Source organism: Stenella coeruleoalba, assembly GCF_951394435.1.
Source record: "Stenella coeruleoalba genome assembly, chromosome: 5".
NCBI classification, from domain to species: Eukaryota; Metazoa; Chordata; class Mammalia; order Artiodactyla; family Delphinidae; genus Stenella; species Stenella coeruleoalba.
Genome location: NC_137150.1, coordinates 136,958,621 through 136,982,171, shown reverse-complemented (window position 1 = coordinate 136,982,171; position 23,551 = coordinate 136,958,621). Strand labels below are relative to the sequence as shown.

The window sequence follows — 23,551 nt, the reverse complement described above, 5'->3', positions numbered from 1 at the left end:
CTCATTTAACCTTAATTATGTCCTCAAAGCCCCCTCTCCAAATACAGTCACACTGGGGGTTAGGGCTTCAACATATTTGGGGGTGGAGTGGAGGTGCAGTTTGGTCCCTAACTGATAGCATGACCAGGAGCCCACAGTTGCTGAGTGGTAGACCCAATACTGTCTGAATCTAAACATTTCTTTATCCAGAGTGCACTGCCTCTCACATACCACAGCATCTCAGAGAGAGTGCGGACACATCCCACTGTAAAAGCTGACTCTTAGAACTTGCTGGCAGGGAGACAATTTCACAGCAGTTAAGCTCTGTCCCTGTGAGAAGGGTGGTGAAGTCCTTACACAAGCTAGATCACAGAGGCCAGGAGTCCAAGGCAACCCATTCAGATGACACCCCCCAAAAAAGACTTCATCTACACTGTTAATAGCTACACAAATGGTCAAATGGTGGTTTCCTACCATATTCCATCCACAGTGGGATTTCCATGACCTCCAAAGAGCCAGCTTTTCATTCAGTTTTTCTTTTCTTTTTTCCAAACCACCAGCTAACGTCCTGGAGGGTGACTCCATGGACCAGGATGTCGAGAGCCCTGTGGCCATTCACCAGCCAAAGTTGCCTAAGCAGGCCAGGGACGACCTGCCAAGACACATCAGCCGAGACCGGACCAAAAGGAAAATCCAGAGGTATGTGCGGAAAGATGGAAAGTGCAACGTCCACCATGGCAACGTGAGGGAGACCTATCGCTACCTGACCGATATCTTCACCACCTTAGTAGACCTCAAGTGGAGATTCAACCTGTTGATTTTCGTCATGGTTTACACAGTGACATGGCTCTTTTTTGGAATGATCTGGTGGCTAATTGCATACATCCGAGGAGACATGGACCACATAGAGGACCCTTCATGGACTCCTTGCGTCACCAACCTCAATGGGTTCGTCTCTGCTTTTTTATTCTCCATAGAGACAGAAACCACCATTGGTTATGGCTATCGGGTCATCACGGACAAGTGCCCAGAGGGAATTATTCTCCTCTTAATCCAATCTGTTTTGGGGTCCATTGTCAATGCATTCATGGTGGGATGCATGTTTGTAAAAATATCTCAACCCAAGAAGAGGGCAGAGACCCTGGTTTTTTCCACCCATGCGGTGATTTCCATGAGGGATGGGAAACTGTGCCTGATGTTTCGCGTAGGGGATCTGAGGAATTCCCACATCGTGGAGGCTTCCATCAGAGCTAAGTTGATCAAATCCAAACAGACCTCAGAGGGGGAGTTCATCCCCTTGAACCAGACGGATATCAACGTAGGGTATTACACTGGCGATGACCGTCTCTTTCTGGTGTCACCACTCATCATTAGCCATGAAATTAACCAACAGAGTCCTTTCTGGGAGATCTCCAAAGCCCAGCTGCCCAAAGAGGAACTGGAAATCGTGGTCATCCTAGAAGGCATGGTGGAAGCTACAGGTAAGGTGTGCTCCATCCGGGGGTATCTGTGGGATCAATGCTCATTTTAAACTGAACCTCACATTCTTATTTTTGACAAAATATGGAAAACTGAACCTCACTCACTATTGACGCCACCTCTTTATTCATGAAGTAGTATGTGGCCTATAACCTTAAGTATGTCCACCACAAAGTCTAACAATTTAGCTTTTTAAAAGCCCTTGGGAAAATAAATTAACAAACAATTTTTTAAAACACCTCTTAATATATTTTAAATTTTCAAATATTTACTTAAATTAAAATTTGATCTCTCTCTAAAGCAATTTTTAGATTGTTTTAAAGCATTGTTTAAATTAAATACTTGAGGTTATTTATTGCCAAGCCAGGAGGAAGAAGTTAAGCCTTTCAAAGGAAGCCTGACAAATTGCTTTAATAAAAATACAATTTTGCCCGTTCTTTGGGAGCCATTTGCAAGACCCATAGCCTTGCTTTTTCTTTTATATCAGTTGAGCACTTGGTATCTTTTCCCTATACTCTACCTGCCAAATCCCCTGTAGATATAATAATGCAGACCCAGTAAATAACTCTAACAGGAAAGAAAAAATATTGATATCCACTCATCATAATTCTATTGACCCATCTGCTTTGAACAGCTAACTACTGGTGTATTTTAACAAAGATGATCTGTTCTAAAAATAGAGAAATGGTCTGTTTTTATTGAAGTCTTCACTCATATCTTTCCATACGTGTTACACATCCCAGGAGCAAAGGAGGTTCTGCCTGTATTTATCTGTAACTTTCTATGAAATAGAGCCATAAACTCTGCCTTAAGCTAACAATAGTGCCTGTGGGAAAAGTATAAACTAGAACACTAATTCAAGCTTTGCTTTACTATTCTTCTGAGTCATTAGTCTTGGGATCCTCTTTAGTTATACAATCTGCCCTTCTGTGCTTTGAGGTCTTCAACTTGAGGCTCAAGTAAGTTTACACAATCTGAAAATGCACGGCTACCAGCCAGACCCCAGACTCTTCATCCACCCATAACCTGACCTCAGTCATCCGTCAAATGAAAGTCATTACTCCCATGTCTCAGCCTCCCTGGACCCAACAGGCAAAGTCATTACCTCTAACAAATTTCTCTTATAGTGGTAAAAACGTTTGCAATAGTTTTTTAAAATGCAGCAAACAATGAAAATGTGAGTAAAAGGCTTTGCATGAAGTGTGATCCTTTGCATAAGGCAAAAGGAACATCTAAAACAAAAATAATCATTGTGAAATTATAAATAAGTGCTGCACATGTGCACTGGGCTATCTGTACCCTGAGCCTGACTTTGGGGTGCCCTCGTGAGCCAATAGTTGTGTGAGGGGAGGGAGGAGGAAGGAGGGGGGAGGAGGGCGGGGAGAAACCAACTCCATAAGAGAGCTCTGTCATTTTCCCACAGACCAGAAACTACTCCCACCTCGGCCAAGCACCTGGACTCTGGGTCCCCCTAGTGGTAACCACTGAGATACAGTCTCTGGCAGCATAAACTGACCACTTATGATGCGCTTTTAATATTAGATTTCTCGCTATAAACTCTCCGGATAGGACAGAAAGGAGGGGAGTGGACAAGCCTTGTTCTCCTTCTGTCTCTGAGCTCAAGAAGCAAAAGCCAGTGGAGACGTACCCTCTGTTTACTGGTGTTAATCTGAGCTTCGAATTGCAGGAGCTGTGTTCCCTCAAATCAAAACCCAAGCTCTAAAAATAAGTCAGTCCGGAATAAGCAACTTACCTTTGTGATGTCTCTGAGTCGGAATTCTCCCTGGGGCAGACCCTGTCTTTCTGAAGATAGCTTGTAATGACTGAGCCTTTCCAAATAGGGGAACATCCTTTTGTTGGTAGTTAATAGTGATACCTCTGAGCATTCGGTGGCCTTTCTACTGCTTTCATAGAGAAAACTGGGTACTTGCCAGCAAAAAAAGAATCAAAGGCAACCACTATTAACTTTCTAAAAGTAATAATAATAATTTTCTAATTTTTGGAAAGTGGAGGAAAGAGTGTTCTAGAAAGTTCTGGGTTTGTCTGGAAGCTGGACACGTCTTGATCCTTTCCTGATAGGATTCGTAGAGTTCAGTCTTTCCAGCACATCTCATCTCTTAATTTAACGAGGCACACTTTTTTTCTTTGTGAATGAAAAGCACAGTTGGGATTTATGGGTATTAAGTAGGCCCTTGGGGTGGGGGGAATGTTTCAATGAATCAAAGCCACAGGAAAAAAAATAGATGTGGACCAAATGCACCCTGAGGAAAACAGATTCACAAGGATCTAATTATTCATTGGAAGGCTAGATGGGAAATCAGGAGCCATGAAAACCGCAAGCTGACACAAAGGGGCCTCTGCTTGACTCATGCTTTCTTTCAAGTATGTCTTAGTTGACCTGAAACTACCCTCAGTGACCTCAGTTAGGATGCCTCTTTCAAGGACGAGCCTCACCATCGCCACCACTGCAACCTCCATGCGATGCCCTCCCTCTTTCTGTCTTGCACGTCGTGGGCACACAGCGACCCCGACGTGGTATTTTCTGGGGATCCGAGCTACCAGGCAGTCGGCTGACCCAGCAGGTCCTTTAGTCCACTGGGTGCTCAGGCCCCTCACAGGCCAGCTGGTTGACACATAATATGCCCACTCCAGTTGTGCTGCCCCAAGCCTGCTTCGTCACATCACTCAGGGTCAGGCTCGTCTTTAGAAAACGGGAGTAAGCTCCTTGAAGGCGGGAGGTGAGTCTTGCCCACCTTTGATGTTCTGCAGGTCCTGGCCCCAGTCCTTCATTCAGTGAGTTCTCTGGCCTCATAAAAGACAGACTCACACCCACAAAAGACAGACCCACGTTCTTGGTGGATGGTTTCAGTCTGGTCCTGCCCCAAGTCAGGGGGATGTGTCACCTCTCAAGAACCTTCCAGTCATGTGGTTCTATTTTTGAAAATGAATCAAACCCTGGAAAATTCTGACACCAGCCACCCAGACATCTGGGAACTGGCCGTGTCTCATCCCATAAATATATTTTTAAAGGGGGCCCTTTATGTTCCTGACACAGGGGCAATTTGGAGATAGTGATGTTTACAGAAGGGTTCATAGCTACGTAAACAAACATGCCGAGCAGCTGTGGCAAGTGAGCCTTAAATAGTAAAGCATTCATATAGCCTGTTATTTATAGAGGGCAAATTGGCATAGAGGCTAGATGACAGCCACACAGAGCTGGGCCCGGTGCCAGCCAGCTCCTCACTATAGGCTTTCTGATTGATGAACTTCCATATTTACCCCCAACGATTATGCAACTATGACAGGCAGCCCTTTCCAACACCTCAGCAAATATGTCTCCTTAGAATGAATCCCATTAAGCTTTTTTTTTAATTTTTATTTTATATCGGAGTATAGTCAATTCACAATGTTGTGTTAGTTTCAGGTGTATGGCAAAGTGATTCAGTTATACATATACATATACCTCTTCTTTTTCAGATTTTTTTTCCATATAGTTTATTATAGAATATTGAGTAGAGTTTCCTGTGCTATACAGTAGGTCCTTGCTGATTATCTGTTTTAAGCTCTTTTTTTTTGCCTTTTTTATTATGGAAACTATAAAACTTATATAAAAGTAGACCAAATCCTATAATCAACTCCCATGTACCCATCATTCAATTTCTATAATTGTCAATTCATGGCCAAACTTGTTTCATCTGTGTCACCCACTCACTAACTGCCCCTCCAGCATCATATTTTATCTGCAAATATATCAATATGTCTCTAAAAGATAAGGACTCTTTTAAAAACATAACTGTAGGGCTTCCCGGTAGCGCAGTGGTTAAGAATCCGCCTGCCAATGCAGGGGACACGGGTTCGAGCCCTGGTCCCGGAAGATCCCACATGCTGCGGAGCAACTAAGCCCGTGCACCACAACAACTGAGCCTGTGCTCTAGCCCATGTGCCACAACTACTGAGCCCATGTGCCACAACTGCTGAAGCCCATGCGCCTAGAGCCCGTGCCCCACAACAAGAGAAGCCACCGCGATGAGAAGGCTGCGCACCGCAACAAAGAGTAGCCCCACCTCCTGCAACTAGAGAAAGCCCGTGTGCAGCAACGAAGACCCAATGCTGCCAAAAATAAATAAAATAAAATTAATTAATTTAAAAAACATAACTATAACACTGTTATGACACCTAAAACAATTAATGATCATTTCTTAAGATCCAATATCTACTAAATGCTCTGACTTCCATTTGTCTCATAAATGTCTTTTTAAGTTTTGTTTAAATCTGCTGTTTGAATCCAAATCAGGTTAGCACACTGTTATCGGCTGAGATCTCTTCCAAACCTTAGTCTATGAGCTCCCCTTCCATCCCTGTGGGGTTTTTATCTTTCAAGTTTTTCTCAAAGAAGAGAGTTTCTGAAATATTTATATACTACGAAGAAAGCCGGGGAAAGTGGAGGGTGGGAGGAAGCCAACTTAGTGAAGATATACTAGATAACACTTTGTAGATGAGGAAGCAGGGCTGACTGTCCAGACGTCAGTATCTACGGGTTACCAAGGAGGAGGGGGAGTGTGTGTCAGAAGTAGGCAAGCAAACCGGAAGTAGGTGAGGGCAAGCCATCCTTCCCCACAGGAAAGCTCAGTTCTTTATTCACATGAGGAGAGCTTAGTCACATAAATCACATCACAGGATTTTTGAGTTGCAAGAGTCTTCGCCCTACTCTTAATTACTTTACAGGTGAGGAAATGGATGCCCAGCAAAACTAGCGAGTTGGCTAAGGTGCGATAGTTACGGGCAGAGCAAGACCTTGAAACCCTAAACCACGGATGATGTCCAGCCTCCAAGTTCAGTGCTCTTTGCATCATGAATGCTGTTGGTTCGTGAAGATTCTGCAGAGCATGCACCCAAAAAGATGACTGGTATTTAACGTGCAGACAGGCTCTCTTTTCTCCCATCCTTAGCTCTTTTTCTTTAAGGCTTCTCTTTCGGTCTCCAATGTTATCAGTTCATTTTAAAATTCTTTATTACATTCACATGAATTTTTAACAAGCATATATTAAAATGAGATCTGCCACAAAACTGTTCTGAAATCAAAATTCAATAAGCACCGTCTACAAAAATACTCCTGGAAGAATATAATGTTCTGTCAAATCTGATTTCCAAGAACCGCTTTCCTTTGCCATAGTCAAAATGCCACTTCTCTATAACAGAGGAGAATATGAGATCACAGAGTTTGAACAGGTGGCATTTCTCAGCTAAGATGGTTGAGGGTTAGCATCACAGTACTTTTAAGCTGTTTCTACTAATGATATTTCATAGCCATTGTATTTTTCAAATCTTATTTTCCCCTTTAGATAGGTAGCTGCTAGTCTCTCCACTGGCAAGTCATTATCTCCAGATTTACCATTTTTCTTTTAAGAGTTGTAACCCCAACTACCCAGCCTAGGAAAAGAGTTAACTGATAAGATCTGGAATGCTAAGATCTTGGGTGAAAATCTCGTGGTAAATCTCTATAAGGCACAATTAAAAAAATTCAAAGACATGTGAATTTATTTTTCCTGGATGGAAATCTACCACTCATCAACATCAAGAAATCCAACCATTCTTTCTTCTTCGAGCATTAGGTTCAGGTGATCTATTCAGGGCTTCCTCCCAAATGCCTACCTCAGTGTAATACACCTAAGTAGTGTCAGTGACTGGATAAAAACTGATAATACCTGCTCCCTAAATATGGTAAACTTTTTGTGATTCTAAGCAGTTTGGGGACACTGTTCTGGTCCTAACCATCTGAGGCTGGATGCAGTAGAGCACACATAGAATTTTATACTTTTCCGCCGCCCCTCTAGAAGAAAGAGACTGTAACCCTGTTAAACGTTATACCTCTGTTAAACATTATACCTCTGTGAAACATTATACCTCTGTGAAACATTTCTCCTAATTTAGAAGGCACTTAGGATCTCATAACTTAGATAGCAGTGTATTGAGGTCACCATAGACTATTGTGGTTGAAAAGACAAAAATACTGGATAATTATCAAACTTTTCATTATTAAAACATCAATAGCAGAAAATCCATTGTTCTTCCTTCTCCAAATGGGCTGTGAGGAGCTCATAAAATAGATGTTCAGTAGAAGTCAGGAATGGCCGCACAATATATACAATTTAAAGTTCAAACCCAAGGTAAAAAATAGACTAGCATGTAAAAGTTAGCTCTGACTCAAACTCGGAAGTCAGTACTCATGTTGGGAAGAAACTGCACCATTCAGATTAAGAGATGAGTATCAAAGAGTGGGAAGCCTCTAATTAGTGCATCCTGAAATAAATCGAGCTTTATTATTTCCCAGGGCATTCAGTAATATGAGTGCTGACAGCATGATGCCAGTGAAGCAGTTCTACCTGACAATTTCTAATGACCAGAAGAGGATCATTGGGGAAAACCATATAACTTATTCACACATGCACACACACACACACACACACACACACACACACACACACACACACACATACCTCTGCTAGATAGCTAAACAGCCAGAAGCCAGAGGGGCTTCTTCCCCAGTTAAGCATGCCCTTGCTCCTGTGTTTTACACCAACTCACTTACACCAACTCACTTTGTAAGTGAGTTTGTTTGTTCTATTACTTATTTAGTACTCCTCTTTTTTAAAAGTACTCTCTCTTGGCCATAGCTCAGCTTATCTGTACTTCTTTGTGTCGTTTATACTGTCAGGCAATCCTGGGTTCAAACCACAGCTGCTGTATTCACTGTCTTGCTTAACTTCTCTAAGGCCTCACTTTTGCCTCTCTAAAATGGGAACAACAATGGTACCTAGATCGTTGGTGACCTTTCAGCTTCACAGATTCTGTTAGATCAGATCATTCCTTCCCCCATAGACTGCACAGGGGAAATGCAGTAGGGAGGAGGGAAGCCAGGCATTTGGGAGGGTCAGTCCCAGGGACTGGCTCCACTGTTTCCAGGGACTGTGCAGCTAGCGTCTCCACACGATGACAACTGACTCTCCTCAGAAGGCACTCTGAACAGTCAAAATGGCAAATGTCAACCTGCGATAGCCAGTGCAAGAAATGCACACTCACAACGTGAGAGTAAATGCCAGCCTGGCCTCTTCCCAGTTACCTACCACGAATGATGAGCTCTGAATTAATGAGGATCACTGGGCTCAGAATAGACTTTGCATTCCTATAGATAGTAACATTTCATCATTATAATTTCTGCCCAAAGGGGACATGAATATAGATTATTCTCAAGTCTTCTAAGGCAGCTGCTCAGGGAGGACAGGACCAAGAGTCTGCATTTGAAAACAAGATTTCTATGTCCCCAGTCCCCCTCCTAGGTTTTTATAAGAATGCTCTGGTGTCAGCTGATGCCCCAATTTGGAGAATGTATTTTTGTGCTGTTAATTCAACTGAAGAATATTTATTTACATAATAAGCCCTTAGAGATACTTCTGCGTGAAAGTATAGATATCCTTCAACAAAGTGGACAGTAAATGTGAATTTCTATATGGCCCATTCCACTGTTCTCTATTTACTGAGAATGAAAAGATACTGTACAGTCTGGTTTGGCTAGGCATGTTGCAGTAACAAACACCTCCAAGGGCTTAAAGCACAAAGGTTTTATTTCTCATTCCTATTACATGTCAGTTGCAACTCTGTTCACATCCTGTTGACTCCAAGATACAGACGAAAGGAGCAGGCCTACTTAGGACAAGGCATTCTCATGGCAGGGAGAAAAAAGAAATGACGAAACATCTCGCTTCTGCTTGCCATTTATTAGTCATAGCAAGTCGTATGGCAGTGCCTGATGTCCATGGAATGGGGAAATGTAATTCTCTCACAGGGACTTGGAATAAATAATTCAGAACAAAATAATACAATCTACCACAGGTACCCAAGTGGTTTTGAAAACCCCTAGACCGAGTTAAAAACTTTTTGCAACTTAGGGTTTAAAATGTGCGGTAGTCATTCGTGTTGTCTGTGAAATATGTCCAGGTTTCGTCCTTCTAAACACATGTCAGGATCACATTTCCCTGTTTCTGTTGGACACGGTCATGTGACTTACATTTGTCCCAACAGTATATGCATACATCATGTGTATCACGCCGCTGGAAACCTTACAAGCTAAATAGGATAATTCCCTTCCTACTTCTGTAGTTCTCATGGAAGCACATGTCACAGTGAAGTTTCCATCATTCTGGACCCTTGACCGGCTTTGAAGAGAAGACCCTTGCCAGCTCACTTGGGACTTGTAGCATGACTGAGAAATAACCTTAGGTTGGGTTAAGCCACTGAAATTTGGGTTGTTTGTTACCACAATATTAACTAACCTCTTTGGCCTGACACAAAATTTCATGCAAACATTTTGACAGGTTGGCTGTTGTATACTGCTCATAGCCCCACACTTGCCATGAAATGAATTCTTGTCTAGCTACTTTGCAAAGCTTCTCCTCCCTCCTTTAAACTCTCTGTTCACTGCTTAAGACTCTGAGGTCAGACAGGCTGAATTCAAATTCTGCCTCCACTCCCAACTGTCCATGTGATTGGGTGCATCACTTTCCTTAACTTCACCAAACCTTTTTCCATTCTGAAAAATGGGAATGATACTTATATTTATAAGGAGATTCCATGAGATAATACAGGCAAGTCATTCATCATGGGACCATAGTATGTGCTCAATAAATTTAGAGAGTGAATCTATGATTCTGTAAATCATACTATTCTCATCCAGCATTCATTAGGTGCCTATTGAATCCAATTGCTTTATTAGATGCTTTCCATATATTATTTTCAATCCTCAAAGCAATTCTGAAAGGTAGATACCATCCCCATTTAACAAATGAGGAGGTTGATTCTGGAGTAGGGAGTTGGGGAGAGTAACTTGCCCGAGGTCACACAACTGGTGAAGTAGTAAGGCAAGATTCCATCTCAGGGCTGCCCACCTTCCCAGTCTGTCTCCCTTGTGCCTCTACAGGGAAGGCATAGTACACAATAGCACACTGAAAGTAGTGGTTATTGATTAAAGGTCATTAGTGTGTGGACGATTATCGCTCAGTGATATATTCCCTTTTGATTACTGGCCTCAGCTTCCCCATCAGGCTCCCCTCACCAGACCGCGGGAGGCAGGTACGGGCAATCTGCTCTTTCATAACAGTTGGCACTGAGTCTCTTGAAAGGGCACCTACTTGTTCATACTCTCAGATTCTGCCCAGTTCTACGTTATCAGGCAACCATGCCACTTGACACTGGGCCAACCCCATCTAAAAGAGCCTGGTGCCGTGCCAAGTATAACCCAAAGTGCAACCAAGCAGTCAGTGCCAAAACCCTTAGGGGAGAAAAAAAGAAAGTTTAACACTGAAAGGGAAGAATCCATTTTGACGCTGAGCTTCCTGCCAGAAATCACAATAATAAAACGATTTAGGCTTTGACCAGCCCAAGTAAACCCTGCTGGGGTTTCCATTTCACTGCAAAACATCCAATAAGACCCTTTTGGGGGTTTGAGGAGGATGCTAATTTTTCTCTTGTCACTGAGGCCATCCTTAGACGATTTTAATTAAACATTTGCGAAGTAAATACATTTTCTTTTACGTTTTCTCAGGCATAGTTTCTATAGGGTGAATATTAATAGAAATCTGTGAAGGCTGATGGATAAAGGAGAGGCTGGTGGGCAATGATATTAGAGAAGAGCACACAGCAGGGAGCTCCAAGGAGACAAGACTGAATGTTGAGCCTGAAAGGAATTAATGCTACATTCACATCGGCCCGCAATGAAGTATCTTTAATACAACTCAGAGAGCTAAAGTAGTAACAAAGTATTAGCCATGAAGTATTTGCTTTAGATACTTGGTTATATATGTTGACTCTCTCCCCAAAGTTGGAAAAGGTGTACAACCCAAGGAGAACAAAAATGATGCTGCAAAACAAAAATGTCTATGATTCTTACAGAAATGCTTAAGAACCCACAAGGTCCAACATGGGGCAAGAAAGATTTCCAAACACCTCCCTGGGTCTTTACAGCATGCGTCCTTTATGTTCACCCAGAGGGACCTCAGCAGGTCCAGCCTCGCCTGCAGACCCTGTGTCAGCCCCCAAGGCTGGGGGAAGAAAGAAGCCACATTCATGAAGCTAAAAACAGATGGGTCACGGCTACCTGGGAGGAGGCTGGCAGCTTCACTGGCCATCAGCAAACCAGGCCAAGAACAAGGAAGGGCAGGGATGTCTCCAGTACCACCTCAAAGCCTCTGCTGCTGCGGGGACCTGGCACAGAGTCACCCCCTGTGTTTGGTGGATGACTTCGCAAAAACCTCACCTGTGACCAGAAATGCTCACTCCTGACATCAAAGAGACTAGCTGGGTGCACTTGGAGCTCCCGTGTCAGCAAAGCAAAGTGTCCTCTATTGCCATGTCGAAGGGTGGAATGACGCAGTGGCACTCCTTTCCTTGAGTTCACTCCAATACACGTTCACCCAGGTGGAAGGGGGCAACTCATGAACGAGGAGCATCTGTAACCTGGGCAGGAGATGGTCTAGTAGACAGGAGACGGGGAAGATGTTAGGCAAAAATGTGCCGTGGCCTTCAGTGTTTCTCACAGGCCCCGCCCTGGGATGTCTTCCTTTTTTTTTTTTTTTTATTAAATGTATTTATTTATTTATTTCTGGCTGCATTGGGTCTTCATTGCTGCGTGCGGGCTTTCTCTAGTTGTGGCGAGCTTGGGCTACTTTTTATTGCGGTGCGCGGGCTTCTCATTGTGGTGGCTTCTCTTGTTGAGGAGCACAGGCTCTGGGCGCGTGGGCTTCAGTAGTTGTGGCTTACGGGCTCTAGAGCGCAGGCTCAGTAGTTGTGGCTCGCGGGCTTAGCTGCTCCGCGGCATGTGGGATCTTCCCGGACCAGGGCCTGAACCCGTGTCCCCTGCATTGGCAGGCGGATTCTTAACCACTGCGCCACCAGGGAAGTCTGGGGTGTCTTCTTAGGATGAAACAAAATCCACAGATGGACCCGAGGCATATGCATTTACATTTAAATGCTTAGTCTCTTTATTTTCCCATCCACCAAAATCATGAGCCCCACATCCTCCTCTCTCTTCAATCCTGCAACATCACTCCCTCTTAGATAACAACCTGGCTTCACACTTCGTTGAGAAAACAGAAGCAGTCAGACTGGAACCCTGGCCTTTCCGCCGGTCCCTATCTCACCGCCACACCCCCGCCTCCGCCACCTGGGCCTTTCACCCCTGTCCGGAGCCCTGTCCAACCCGGGGCCAAACCTGGACCGCATCCCTTCAGCCCTCTCAAAGACTTTTAGACTACACCATCTTCTTTCCCCCATCATCAATTTTTTTCTTAATAGTTTATTTCCGACAACATAAAAATATTTCCTAATATCTATCATTTTTGAGAACAAACAAAAACAAATCTAGACTTCTCCTGGTACCGTGTCCCTTTCCAGTACTGTCCCACTTCTCAACGCTCTTTCCCACATTACTTCTAGGAAGAATTGTCTGCATCTCCATCACCACTGTTTTACTTCCCTTTCCAAATGAGCTACCATTCCTAGCACACCACTGGCACACACCAACAACATCCATCCTGCTAGCTCCAGAGGCCACCCCTCTATGCCCGTCTTACTTGGCCTCTTCGCATCAACATGCTGACCACTTCCTCCTTCTCCAGCCTTTCTTCCCCAGCGTTCACCACTACTTCTGCTTTCCCTCCTTCTTCAGTGAAAGCTCCTTTCCATCCTCATCTTCAAGCTATTTCTCCTTTTCCCCAAAATCTCAGGGCCCATTCCATCCAGAGTCCTAGCCTCCATTAATTATCCTTTTCTGTTATTTCAGCCAGGACCTTGGCTTTAATTACCATCTTTTTCGCATGTGACATCAAATTTCTATCTCTGGTCCTAACCTCTCCCCTGAGCTCTGAATTCAAAGATCCAGCTGCCTACTTGGCATCCCTATTTAGATGCTTGTACAACTAATGTGACCAAAGCAGAAACTAGATATCCTAGCATCCCCTAGAATCTGCTTCCCTCTCCATCTTCCCCATGTTCGTAAATACCATCATCAAACACGTAATGACTTACATCAGAAACTTCGGGAGCATCCCTGATTCATCTCTTGCCCTTACCGTCCAGAAGTCCTATAGATGTGACTTCCAAAATATGTCTATCTCTGTGGCTACTGCCACAGATTGTCATAATGTGGAGCCCACGGCATTCAACTGGGTCTCCCTGTTTAACTGTGACCACCCTACACAAATCCGTTTTGCACACAGCAGCCAGAGTGATGGTAAGAAAAATGTAAACCAGAGCAAGTCATTCCCGTGCTTAAAACCCTCCCATGGATTCTGGCTGCACTTGGAAAATCCAGATTCCCTGCCATGGCCAACAAGCCCCTTCTGGCCTGGCTCCAGCACGCTTGTCTGCTCTCACCTCCAGCCACTTTCCCACCCAGCTCACCACGCTGCAGCCGCGTGGGCTCTCCGTTCTGAGCACAGAGCTCTTGTACAGGGAGGTCTTCTCTGCCCACCAGATAGAAACCGGCTCCCATCACTGTGCCTCTGTCACTCGGTGCAGAACGTGTCACCAGCTGATGGTATCCTGTGGACTTGTGTGTTAACCAATAGTCTTTGGTTGCCCAGGTCAGAAACGTGGTTGTCATTTATGCTCTCCCCTCCCTTGGGCACTGCAGTCTTCTCTCTCCCAACCATTTCCCCAAGCCCACAGGGCTCCTTTGTGCAAATGAGGAAAAGCCATCCCTCCTCAACTCTACTGCCATCTGCTGGGAAATTTGTGTCATAAATATATCTGTACCACTTAGATTTAGTGAGTTGTGCAGTGTACAGCCTGCACAACCGTATGTGGTGGCCCGAGCTAAACTTATCCATTCCATCTCGTACCCCTCTCTAGTATCCAAACGTCCTCTCCTCTCCAGCATCTTGGCCACTGCACTGGTTCACAACACCACTCCCTCCCTCTGGGCTATTACACTGCTTCCATACTGACTTCTCTAATTATAGACTCTCATTTCTACAATTACCCTCCTTGCAATTAGTAGAGTAAACTTTGTAACTTACAGATCCCATCTCCTCACTCCCCAGCTCAAACATTCTCAGTAGTTTCTGGGTAAAGAATCAAGTCCAATCTCGTTTGCATGTCACAGTCTTGCCACCTGTCCAGGAGCCCTGTCACTTTCCCCACTACCTGCTTGTGCTACTGAAATTCCTGAATGCACCATGGGTTATTTTGCCTCTGGCCTGCACATGCGCTGACATTATCTCTGCCTAGAATATCCTCCTCCATTTATCTTCCCAATAACCCCTACTCACCCACCAAATCTCCCTTCAAATGCTGCCTCCTGTGAAACCTTCCTGACTGCTTGGCAAACTCTGGCATCCTCCCTCTCTGCTTCCCCTGCACTTCTACAAATCTCCATGATATCTGACTGCATTGTGGATGACTGATCACATGGCTGGGTGTCCCCAACAGACTCTGTATTTTGAGGATAAAGATTATGCCCTTTCTTTCTACCCCAACAACTAGCACAATTTGCCACATGGTAGGTGCTCAATAAAAAGAATGAATACATTGATGGTTTTGTAAAAAGCAAGGTCTGGCCTTTCTAAATGTGTCTTAGACTCCTGGCAGCATTTCCTTTCCACCTGGCACCATCTTATCTCAACTCTACTGAGAGCCAAGGACTACATCTGCCTTCCCAATGAGGCTGTTATATCATTTAATTTAAAAATTAGGGCTTCCCTGGTGGCGCAGTGGTTGAGAGTCCACCTGCCGATGCAGGGGACACGGGTTCGTGCCCCGGTCTGGGAAGATTCCACATGCCGTGGAGCGGCTGGGCCTGTGAGCCGTGGCCGCTGAGCCTGCCTGTCTGGAGCCTGTGCTCCGCAACGGGAGAGACCACAGCAGTGAGAGGCCCGCGTACCGCAAAAAAATAAATAAATAAAAATTAAAGGCTTTTTATTTAACGAGCCTGTTTATTTTACAAGATCCTTTCCCCATCCAATATTCACCAGGCATCTTATAAAGTCCATCCAATGTAAATACAGATAGTTTAAAGCAGAGGTCCAAAAGGCAAACTTGTCCCAGAATTTGGTCTTAAATGACACAAGGGGCTCTTCCAAGTAGACATATCTCTGGTCCCCTTTCTAAAGTAGGTCTAGTCCACTGGAGGCTCAGTGGGGACAGGAGATGGGGCTCCCATAACAAGAGTCCCCCATTACTTTCATTCCCCCTCATCCCACGCATGGATATTTCCCTCTGATGTTGTCTGGCTCTGCTCACAAATCTCCGCTCTGCCAAAGGACCAAGCAGAGAGCTCAGAAGAGCAAATCATGGGAAAGGGAGATTCCTTTACCCAAGTTTCTAATCCATAAATAAATAAAGGGTCTCTCACTATGTAAACCTCACCTTCTGCAGTGATGAAGGATGAGGGTAGGTGCTAGATCAGGACACACCAGCCCACACCTGAAGCATCCTAAGCGGGCTTTCTGAAGGTAAGAACTCTACAGGCAAAGTGTCTGAGGCTGAGGCGTACTCAGTCTGCAGGCAGGGATTTTCCAGAACCTCCCATGGACCTGGCATTGGGCAAAGTTAGACAAACACAGTCCTGCCCTGAGGGAACTCACATTTTAGAGCAGGAGGGTGGCAAAATGTTTTCTGTAAAGGGCCAGGTAGTAAATACTTCAGACGCTGTGATGTCTCTGTTACAACTACTCAACTCTGCGGCCTTGGAGTTCAAGCAGCCACAGGCAATATGTTTCCAGAGGACTGTGGCTGTGTCCTAATAAAATTTTATTTATGGACACATAATTTTCACGTGTCATAAAATATTATTCTCCTTTGGGGTATTTTCCAACCATTTAAAAATGCCAAAACTGCTTTTAGCTCTCTCCTGTTCTAGGCGATGGGACTGGACATAAAAACAAGTTACTACACAAAATGGAATAATGCATATACAGAGAACATTTTTAATGGGGAGGTGCACCAGCGGGTACAGGAGCTCTGCTCTTGTACTCCCAGCCAGAATCCCACTTCAGATGTGTGCCACATAGTAAGTACCAGTGACAGCAGCAAGCAAGGCACCTCCAGGGAGAAGGGGGAGCGGCCAGAACCCAGGAGAGAGGAAATCACTTACCTTTGCTCTTTGCATTTGCAATCCCCCAGAAGGAGAAGATAATGGGGGGCAGAGGGTTCCTGACCTTTGAGAGAGAGCTAAAATTGAACTTCTGTTCAAAAGCAGAGATTCATCGGTAAGCAGTACTATTATTAACATCATGGTTTAAAGGGAAAAAAATTAAAGAATGTGAGTGTCTTTGTTTCGGGAGGGTTCGCACTGACACTTCCTTTTGTGCTTGCTCTGTTTTTCTTTGGCTGAAAATTACTCCCCCTACTTAAAGTTATACAACTCTCTCCCAGCAACATTTGTTCTTCTGTTAAGTTAAAATATGTATTTATTAATTTATTTTTTATTGACGTATGGTTAATATACAATGTTTCTGGTGTATAGCAAAGTGAATCAGTTATACAGATTCTTTTCTATTACACATTATTATAAGATATTGAATATAGTTCCCTGTGCTTTATAGTAGGTCTTTGTTGTTTATCTATTTCATATATAGGAGTATGTGTCTGTTAATCCCAAATTCCTAATTTATCCCTCCCCCCGCACCCGTTCCCCTTTGGTACCTAGAAGTTTGTTTTCTACGTCAACATTTATTCTTAACATCAATTCATTTGGAGGTTGAAGGTCCTAAACTCCATTCCACCCCCAAAGAGCCTTTCTTGGTCCCAACTCGCCTCTGCCCCCTCCCACTCGCACTCCCATTTTCTTAGGAGGCTGAGGGGGACGTATAGCGATTAGCCATCAATGAAGGCACTCAACCTTTGCTATGAGTTACACATCCACACAACCCCGCCCTCTATCAGGCGATTATGGGACTCAGTCCACAAAGAAAGTTGTCCTTAACAAATTCATTGGAAATGCCTCAATCAAACAACTTGCTGTCAACACAACTGCCATTGACCCAACCAAATATGGTGGGAGGAAGACTTCACCAAGACCCACAACCTGCTTTGGCTGTATTTCTACCTACTCACAGGAGCTTGGTTCAGAATAATCATAACAAACGCTTGAAAAACAGTTGCACATTGGAACTTGCCTTGACAAAAATCATTTTCCCTAGAATGGATTTTCACTGGAAAACCCACACGGGAAAGCCTCAGCTTCTCTCCTGGTTCGCTTTTGTTCCCCGTCTTCCCCACACTGCTTTCTGTGGCTTCTTTTCCTCCCATTCTGAATTCTCCACACCCTGTAAAGTCCAACAAGCGCCCCTTCCTCCGCAAGGCCTTCACATGACGCAGCCTCACCCCTAACCAGGTCCTGTAATGTCCCCTCCTTTTCCAAGTGTCATTGTCATCTCCCAAGTGGACCCTAAGCTTCTTGTCTTCTCTCTTTCTGGTCCCCGTTACACCATACTGAGCATAGGAGACCACAGTGCCCATTGGTGATAGCTCGGGGACCTGTCAAGGGTACCTCCTGAGCTGCCCCTATGGATCCCAAACATGCCAGGAGTTCTTTGCTAACAATTTGACAAGTGTCGGGGCCAGAATCTGTTATGAGGTCAGTTATAGACCCTCAGTATCCCTCACCCATTTCGGATCCCCACGTTGATCCCGTTAGCCGTGCTATATATCATGAGTCAGGAATAGCAGGAACCGTCTTCCACATTTTACCACATTTGCTCAATCTACATACAGGTATCAACATAGATCCATGCACTTACGCATGTATGTGAATTTGAGATTTTTTAAATCATTTGAAAGTAAACTGTAGACAAGCTGCCACTTTAACCCTAAATTCTTCAGTGTATATTTTGTAAATGCAAAGACAGTCTTACAAAACCACAGTCTAATCATCAAAATCAGAAAATTGATATTGATACAAGGTTATTATCTAATCTAAAGACGATTCAGCTTTTGCCAATTTTCCAAATAATTTCTCTTATTATCAAAGAAAGTCACAGGCCGTACTTTGTTGTCATGTCTCAATCTCCTGTGACCTAGTGGAGCTCCTCTGTGTGTCTTTAACTTTCCAAACACTGACTTTTTCAGAAGAGTAGAGGCCACTTTACTTTGTAAAACGTCCCTTAATATGGATTTTTCTCATGTTGCCTTGTGGTTAGATTCAGGTTTTGCATTTTTGACAAGAATACAATAGAAGTGAAGCCGGGCCCCTCTCTGTACATCAGATCAGGAGGCACGTGATGTTGGGTAGGGGTGCCTACCAGGCTTCTTCATTGTAAAGTTATTGCTTTTCACTTTGTAAAAAGCATCTTGCGGATAGACACTTCGAGACCACATAAATATCCTGTTCCTCGACAAACTTTCATTTTAGCATCCGTTGATGATTCTTACCCAAATCAACTATTACTAGGATGGCTATCAAATGGCAATTTTCTAACTCCATGATTCTTTCTACATTTAGGTGTTGGCTTTCAACACTAAGGAAGAGCTTTTCTCCCTGCATTACCTAGCTATCTATCTATCTACCTACCTACCTATATCAGTATGGACTCATGGAGTCTTATTTTATCCAATGGATTACAATCTGCTTCTACCATTAATTATTTGTGATGCTCCAGGTATTTGAGATTTGGCCAATGGGACCCCCTACTGGCAGGCTTCTTATCCTTTGAACATTTCCCCATAATTCTCTTGTGCTTTCTTCCTTTATGGCACAAAAAGATGCTCCAGGCTCACATTTGAGTTTTTCCAGTCCCTGCTATGGAATCAGACATTTCTCCAAAGATTTTTTTCCGTTTAGTAGAGTATGGTCTTTAGCACCAAGACTTGGGCACTAGGTATGCAGAACAGATAGCCATATTAGGCTCCTCCTATTACAAAGGAAAATGTCAATGCTACCCCAACTCCGCTGGCTGCTAAATGTATGTTTCTGAACTAAACCAGGAGTTCAGAAACTCTGCACTCCAGAAACTTGTCAGGGAGAAATCTCGAGCTCACTTCCTCCAATATTTATCAGAAAGTTGGTCTGGAGTGAAGCGCATGGGGAGGCCTGCCTGAAGTTATGCAGACCCCACATTCTTCCAGAAGGTCTATAACCCAGCTTTTGCACCTACCAGAGAAGCACAGAATAACCCTGGACTTAGAAGTCCACTGCAAAAGGGTTTTACTGAGCTGCGTGAAGTATAACCAGCCCCGTGAAATGGACCTTGTGTCTCCTAGAAGGCGATGTTGACTCGAGTTCGCAGTCCCATCAGTTTGTTGCAAGCTCTCAGGAGACATTTCTTCATGTCACAGCACTAAGAATAGCTGGACTTTTGCTCAGGAATTGATTTCCTTTTATGTGATGGGTGCTGTAAGTTCTGTATCTAGCCAGGTCTCCCTTGTGGTTGCCATAATGCCTAGAACCAAATTTGGGGTGCGTGTAGCAAGGCTGCATGCGGTTGTGCTGTGCGTTTTCATGATGCCTCATTCCTGGTGCTTTTTATGACCCCATCTTAGGTGGCTTTCTCTCCGTAGCATCACCCCCAGCATGATGGTGCTATGTATATATAGGCTACACGTATTAGTGGTGTAGAGCTGCCATTAAAAATACCACAGGCTGGGCAGCTTCAACAACAGACATTTATTTTCTCACAGTTCTGGAGGCTGGAAATCCCAGATGGGGCTGGTGGTGGCAGATTCGGTTTCTAGTGAGAGCTCTCTTCCTGATTTGCAGATGGCCACCTTCTCCTTGTGTCCTCAAAGGGCCTTTCTTCTTTGTGCTGGAAGCGAGGACTCCCTCCCTCTTCTTAAAAAGACACCAATCCTGTGGGATTAAGGCCTCATGCTTATGACCACATTGAACCTTTGTTTCCTCCGAATAGGACCCACCTCCAAGTACAGGCACGTTGGGGTTTGGGGCTTCAACGTGAATTTGGGGGGAGGGGACACAGGTGAGGCCATAACACCATGTAAGCTGCTTCTATCCTTGTGGACCACGTCAGAGTGATAATAAAGGGACACAGTGTTTGCATCCTCACTAACAGTCTGAAACCTTTATTGCACTGACACCTAGAACACAGACCCTGACACGCCTGCCACTTGATCGGTTGTGCTTTATCTAAAATTATATACAGCAAAATCCACTAAAACTTGGCTCCTTATTCTATAATCAGACAGTATGGAAAAGTCCTTACAGTGCCCCATCATCCCTTGCCCAGAACACCCCACAACCCTTCCCTCTTTGGTGGAACGTGAGCTCATAGGTGCTGAAAGAGCCATCAGAGTGGGAAGGTGAGAACTACCAGGGTAAACACACAGCAGGGCAGCCGTGGATCCAGTCGGCCTTGTCTCAGAAAGGGAAAGCCTGAGGGCACACGACTACCTGAGGCTCTAGTCCTGGACTTGCCACATCTGCCTCCCAGCTTGGAGATTTCTCCCTCCGGAACCTTCCCTACACTTCCCTTCCAAGTCCCTCTGGCAGGAAGGGTGCTGCTGGCCCAGCAGCTGGCCCAACAGGGTTCATCTGTGGCTCTGGGAGCTCTGTTTCAGCTCGCGTGATAGGGTTTCTGCTTTTCTTCCCAAATCGCCGATCGATTCATTTTGAATTATCAGCTGTGCTGTGGCATCCACCCTCCCCGGATCCCTCCTGCTTACAATTGCCTGAGGGGCTCAGGGAAGCAAGTCTGCCCAGCAGAGAGGCTCAAGGCTCTGTGCACAGCTCCTGCACCCTGCGTATGGTTGCCCTGGCCTCCCCTGTCCTGCCCAAGAGCCACGCAGCGTGCCTCACCTCACACCTGCTTCTTGCCCACGGGATTTGGCCATTTGGACCGCGGCTGTCAGGTCCAAGCCATCACCCAGGATTCTGTCTTGAGGACTCATCCATCACAGCCCAGACCTACATGCTCCTTCACCTCCAGCTCAGGTACCGACCCGGGGCCCCCTCCTTGTGAAAGAGGCATTTGAGACACCACCCCCCAGTCGGTGACTTTCATCAAGAGACCACAGTATTTACACCCCACCCCTGCTTAGATGTCATTGAACTAGTCATTACTGGAGTGCTGCCTGAAACATCGATTCTGTCCTCAAGAAGCAAGAAAATACCTATGACATAGCACTTGGCACCGTCAATTTCAGAAGGAAAGATTATCACATTTAAATAGTTGATCTGATAGAGTTCCAAATTGGATTAATGTTATTAATTTCCTGCTGTCACAACAGAGAGTATCACAGGAATGTTTCTCCCTACCCATTAACCCTTTTCTTTAATTGATTTACAATGTTGGGCTAATTTCTGCTGTACAGCAAAGTGATTCAGTTATACATACATACATACATACATATATATATGTATTCTTTTTTTATATTCTTTTCCAATATGGTTTATCACAGGATACTGAATATAGTCCCCTGTGCTATACAGTAGGACCTTGTCGTTTATCCATCCTGTATATAATAGCTTCCATCTGCTAACCCCACCCTCCCACTCCACACCCCTCCCCCTTGGCAACCACAAGTCTGTCCTCTGTGTCTGTGAGTCTGTTTCTGTTTCCTAGCTAGGTTCATTTGTGTCATATTTTAGATTCCACATATAAGTGATATCATAGGGTATTTGTCTTTCTCTTTCTGACTTACTTCACTTAAGATGATAATCTCTAGTTGCATCCATGTTGCTGCAAATGGCATTATTTCATTCTTTTTAATGGCTGAGTAGTATTCCATTGTATATATGTACCACATCTTCTTTATCCATTCATCTGTTGATCATTAACACTTTTTTTTTTTTTTGCGGTATGCGGGCCTCTCACTGTTGTGGCCTCTCCCGTTGCGGAGCACAGGCTCCGGATGCGCAGGCTCAGCGGCCACGGCTCACGGGCCCAGCCGCTCCATGGCATGTGGAATCTTCCCGGACTGGTACACGAACCTGTGTCCCCTGCATCAGCAGGCGGAGTCTCAACCACTATGCCACCAGGGAAGCCCGATCATTAACACTTTTTAATAGAAGCCGGAAAACAAAATGGAACATAAACAGAGTATAGCTAGTCATTAATGAGACTGTTCTTACAAGGTTGCTCACAGAATCTGTTTTGTTGTTGTTATTTACAATACAAAAAAAGATACGTATGAAAAGCTACCCCTTCTATATTAAAAGTAAAACTTAACATATCTAATCCATCCCTTTTATTCTAACTTTAACTAAATAACCATTTAGTTGAGGGAAGCGACTTTAGAAATTTGGGCTAAATAGATATTTCCTTGGCATATTGCCAGGCAATTGTGGATCTCAATGGGAGATCTGTTTCTTGGAGAATGTCAAACTGTCAATACTCTGACTCTCTGAAAGTGAATTATAAGTACTCTCCTGTCTCCCTGATTCACTCCGAAGCCAGGGCCTAAACTCTATTTCAGGGAGAGAGAAGGGCTCAAGCCCTGGACCCCGAAGTCCTCTCTGAACCAGGAGGACATAGTACGTCCAACCAAGACATGGCTTATATTGGCCCCCACATTCGCATCATTTTCTTGATCTTTTTACTAAAATGGAAAACAAGGATGGGGCATTATTCTTAATGTAAGTGCAGGAATTGGGGTTGATACAGCTGAAGAGGTTATACTTGATCTTGTCTACTTTAAACCCATGAGCTTTAAACACAATTTGATCCCCATATGCAGCTCCTTGGAAATTATTCTGAAAGGGAAAAAAAATAAATTGCACTTATTTCTCAAAGGGAGAGGGAGAGGAAGTTGAAACACAAAAGTTAAATGGGAATGTGGACGGCTCTCAATGCTCTTTAACCTCTGGAAGTGGACACATATATCAAATTCCATTGCCATCAACCCCAAGTGACTATCAAAGTGCGTTAGAATTCAACTATGTCAGGGATCGCTTGTAATAAGTGGGCAATCAGCTGAGGGTAGAGAAATTTTCTTTTAATTACATAGCAAAACATCTCAGAAGACATATTTGATCCACGGTCGTGGATCACAGCAAAAGCATGTTGAATGAATGAATACATTCATATCTGTGCCCCTGTTTTAACTTAACAGGTCCTGCAGGGTCCACGGAGTTCTAATGGCTGTGCTT

The 23,551-nt window shown here is 44.3% G+C and overlaps 1 protein-coding gene across 2 annotated transcripts in view; it reads left to right on the top strand.

The window, feature by feature from the left end:
* KCNJ6 (potassium inwardly rectifying channel subfamily J member 6) overlaps positions 1 to 23,551 on the top strand; it is a gene marked incomplete at both ends in the record, with an annotated part of 206,138 nt that overhangs the window by 117,453 nt on the left and 65,134 nt on the right. For both annotated transcript variants that reach the window (XM_079921375.1, XM_079921376.1), the window contains one exon: positions 540 to 1,460. In XM_079921375.1, the coding sequence (XP_079777501.1) occupies positions 540 to 1,460 (921 nt within the window). The remainder of the gene's footprint in view (positions 1 to 539; positions 1,461 to 23,551) is intronic.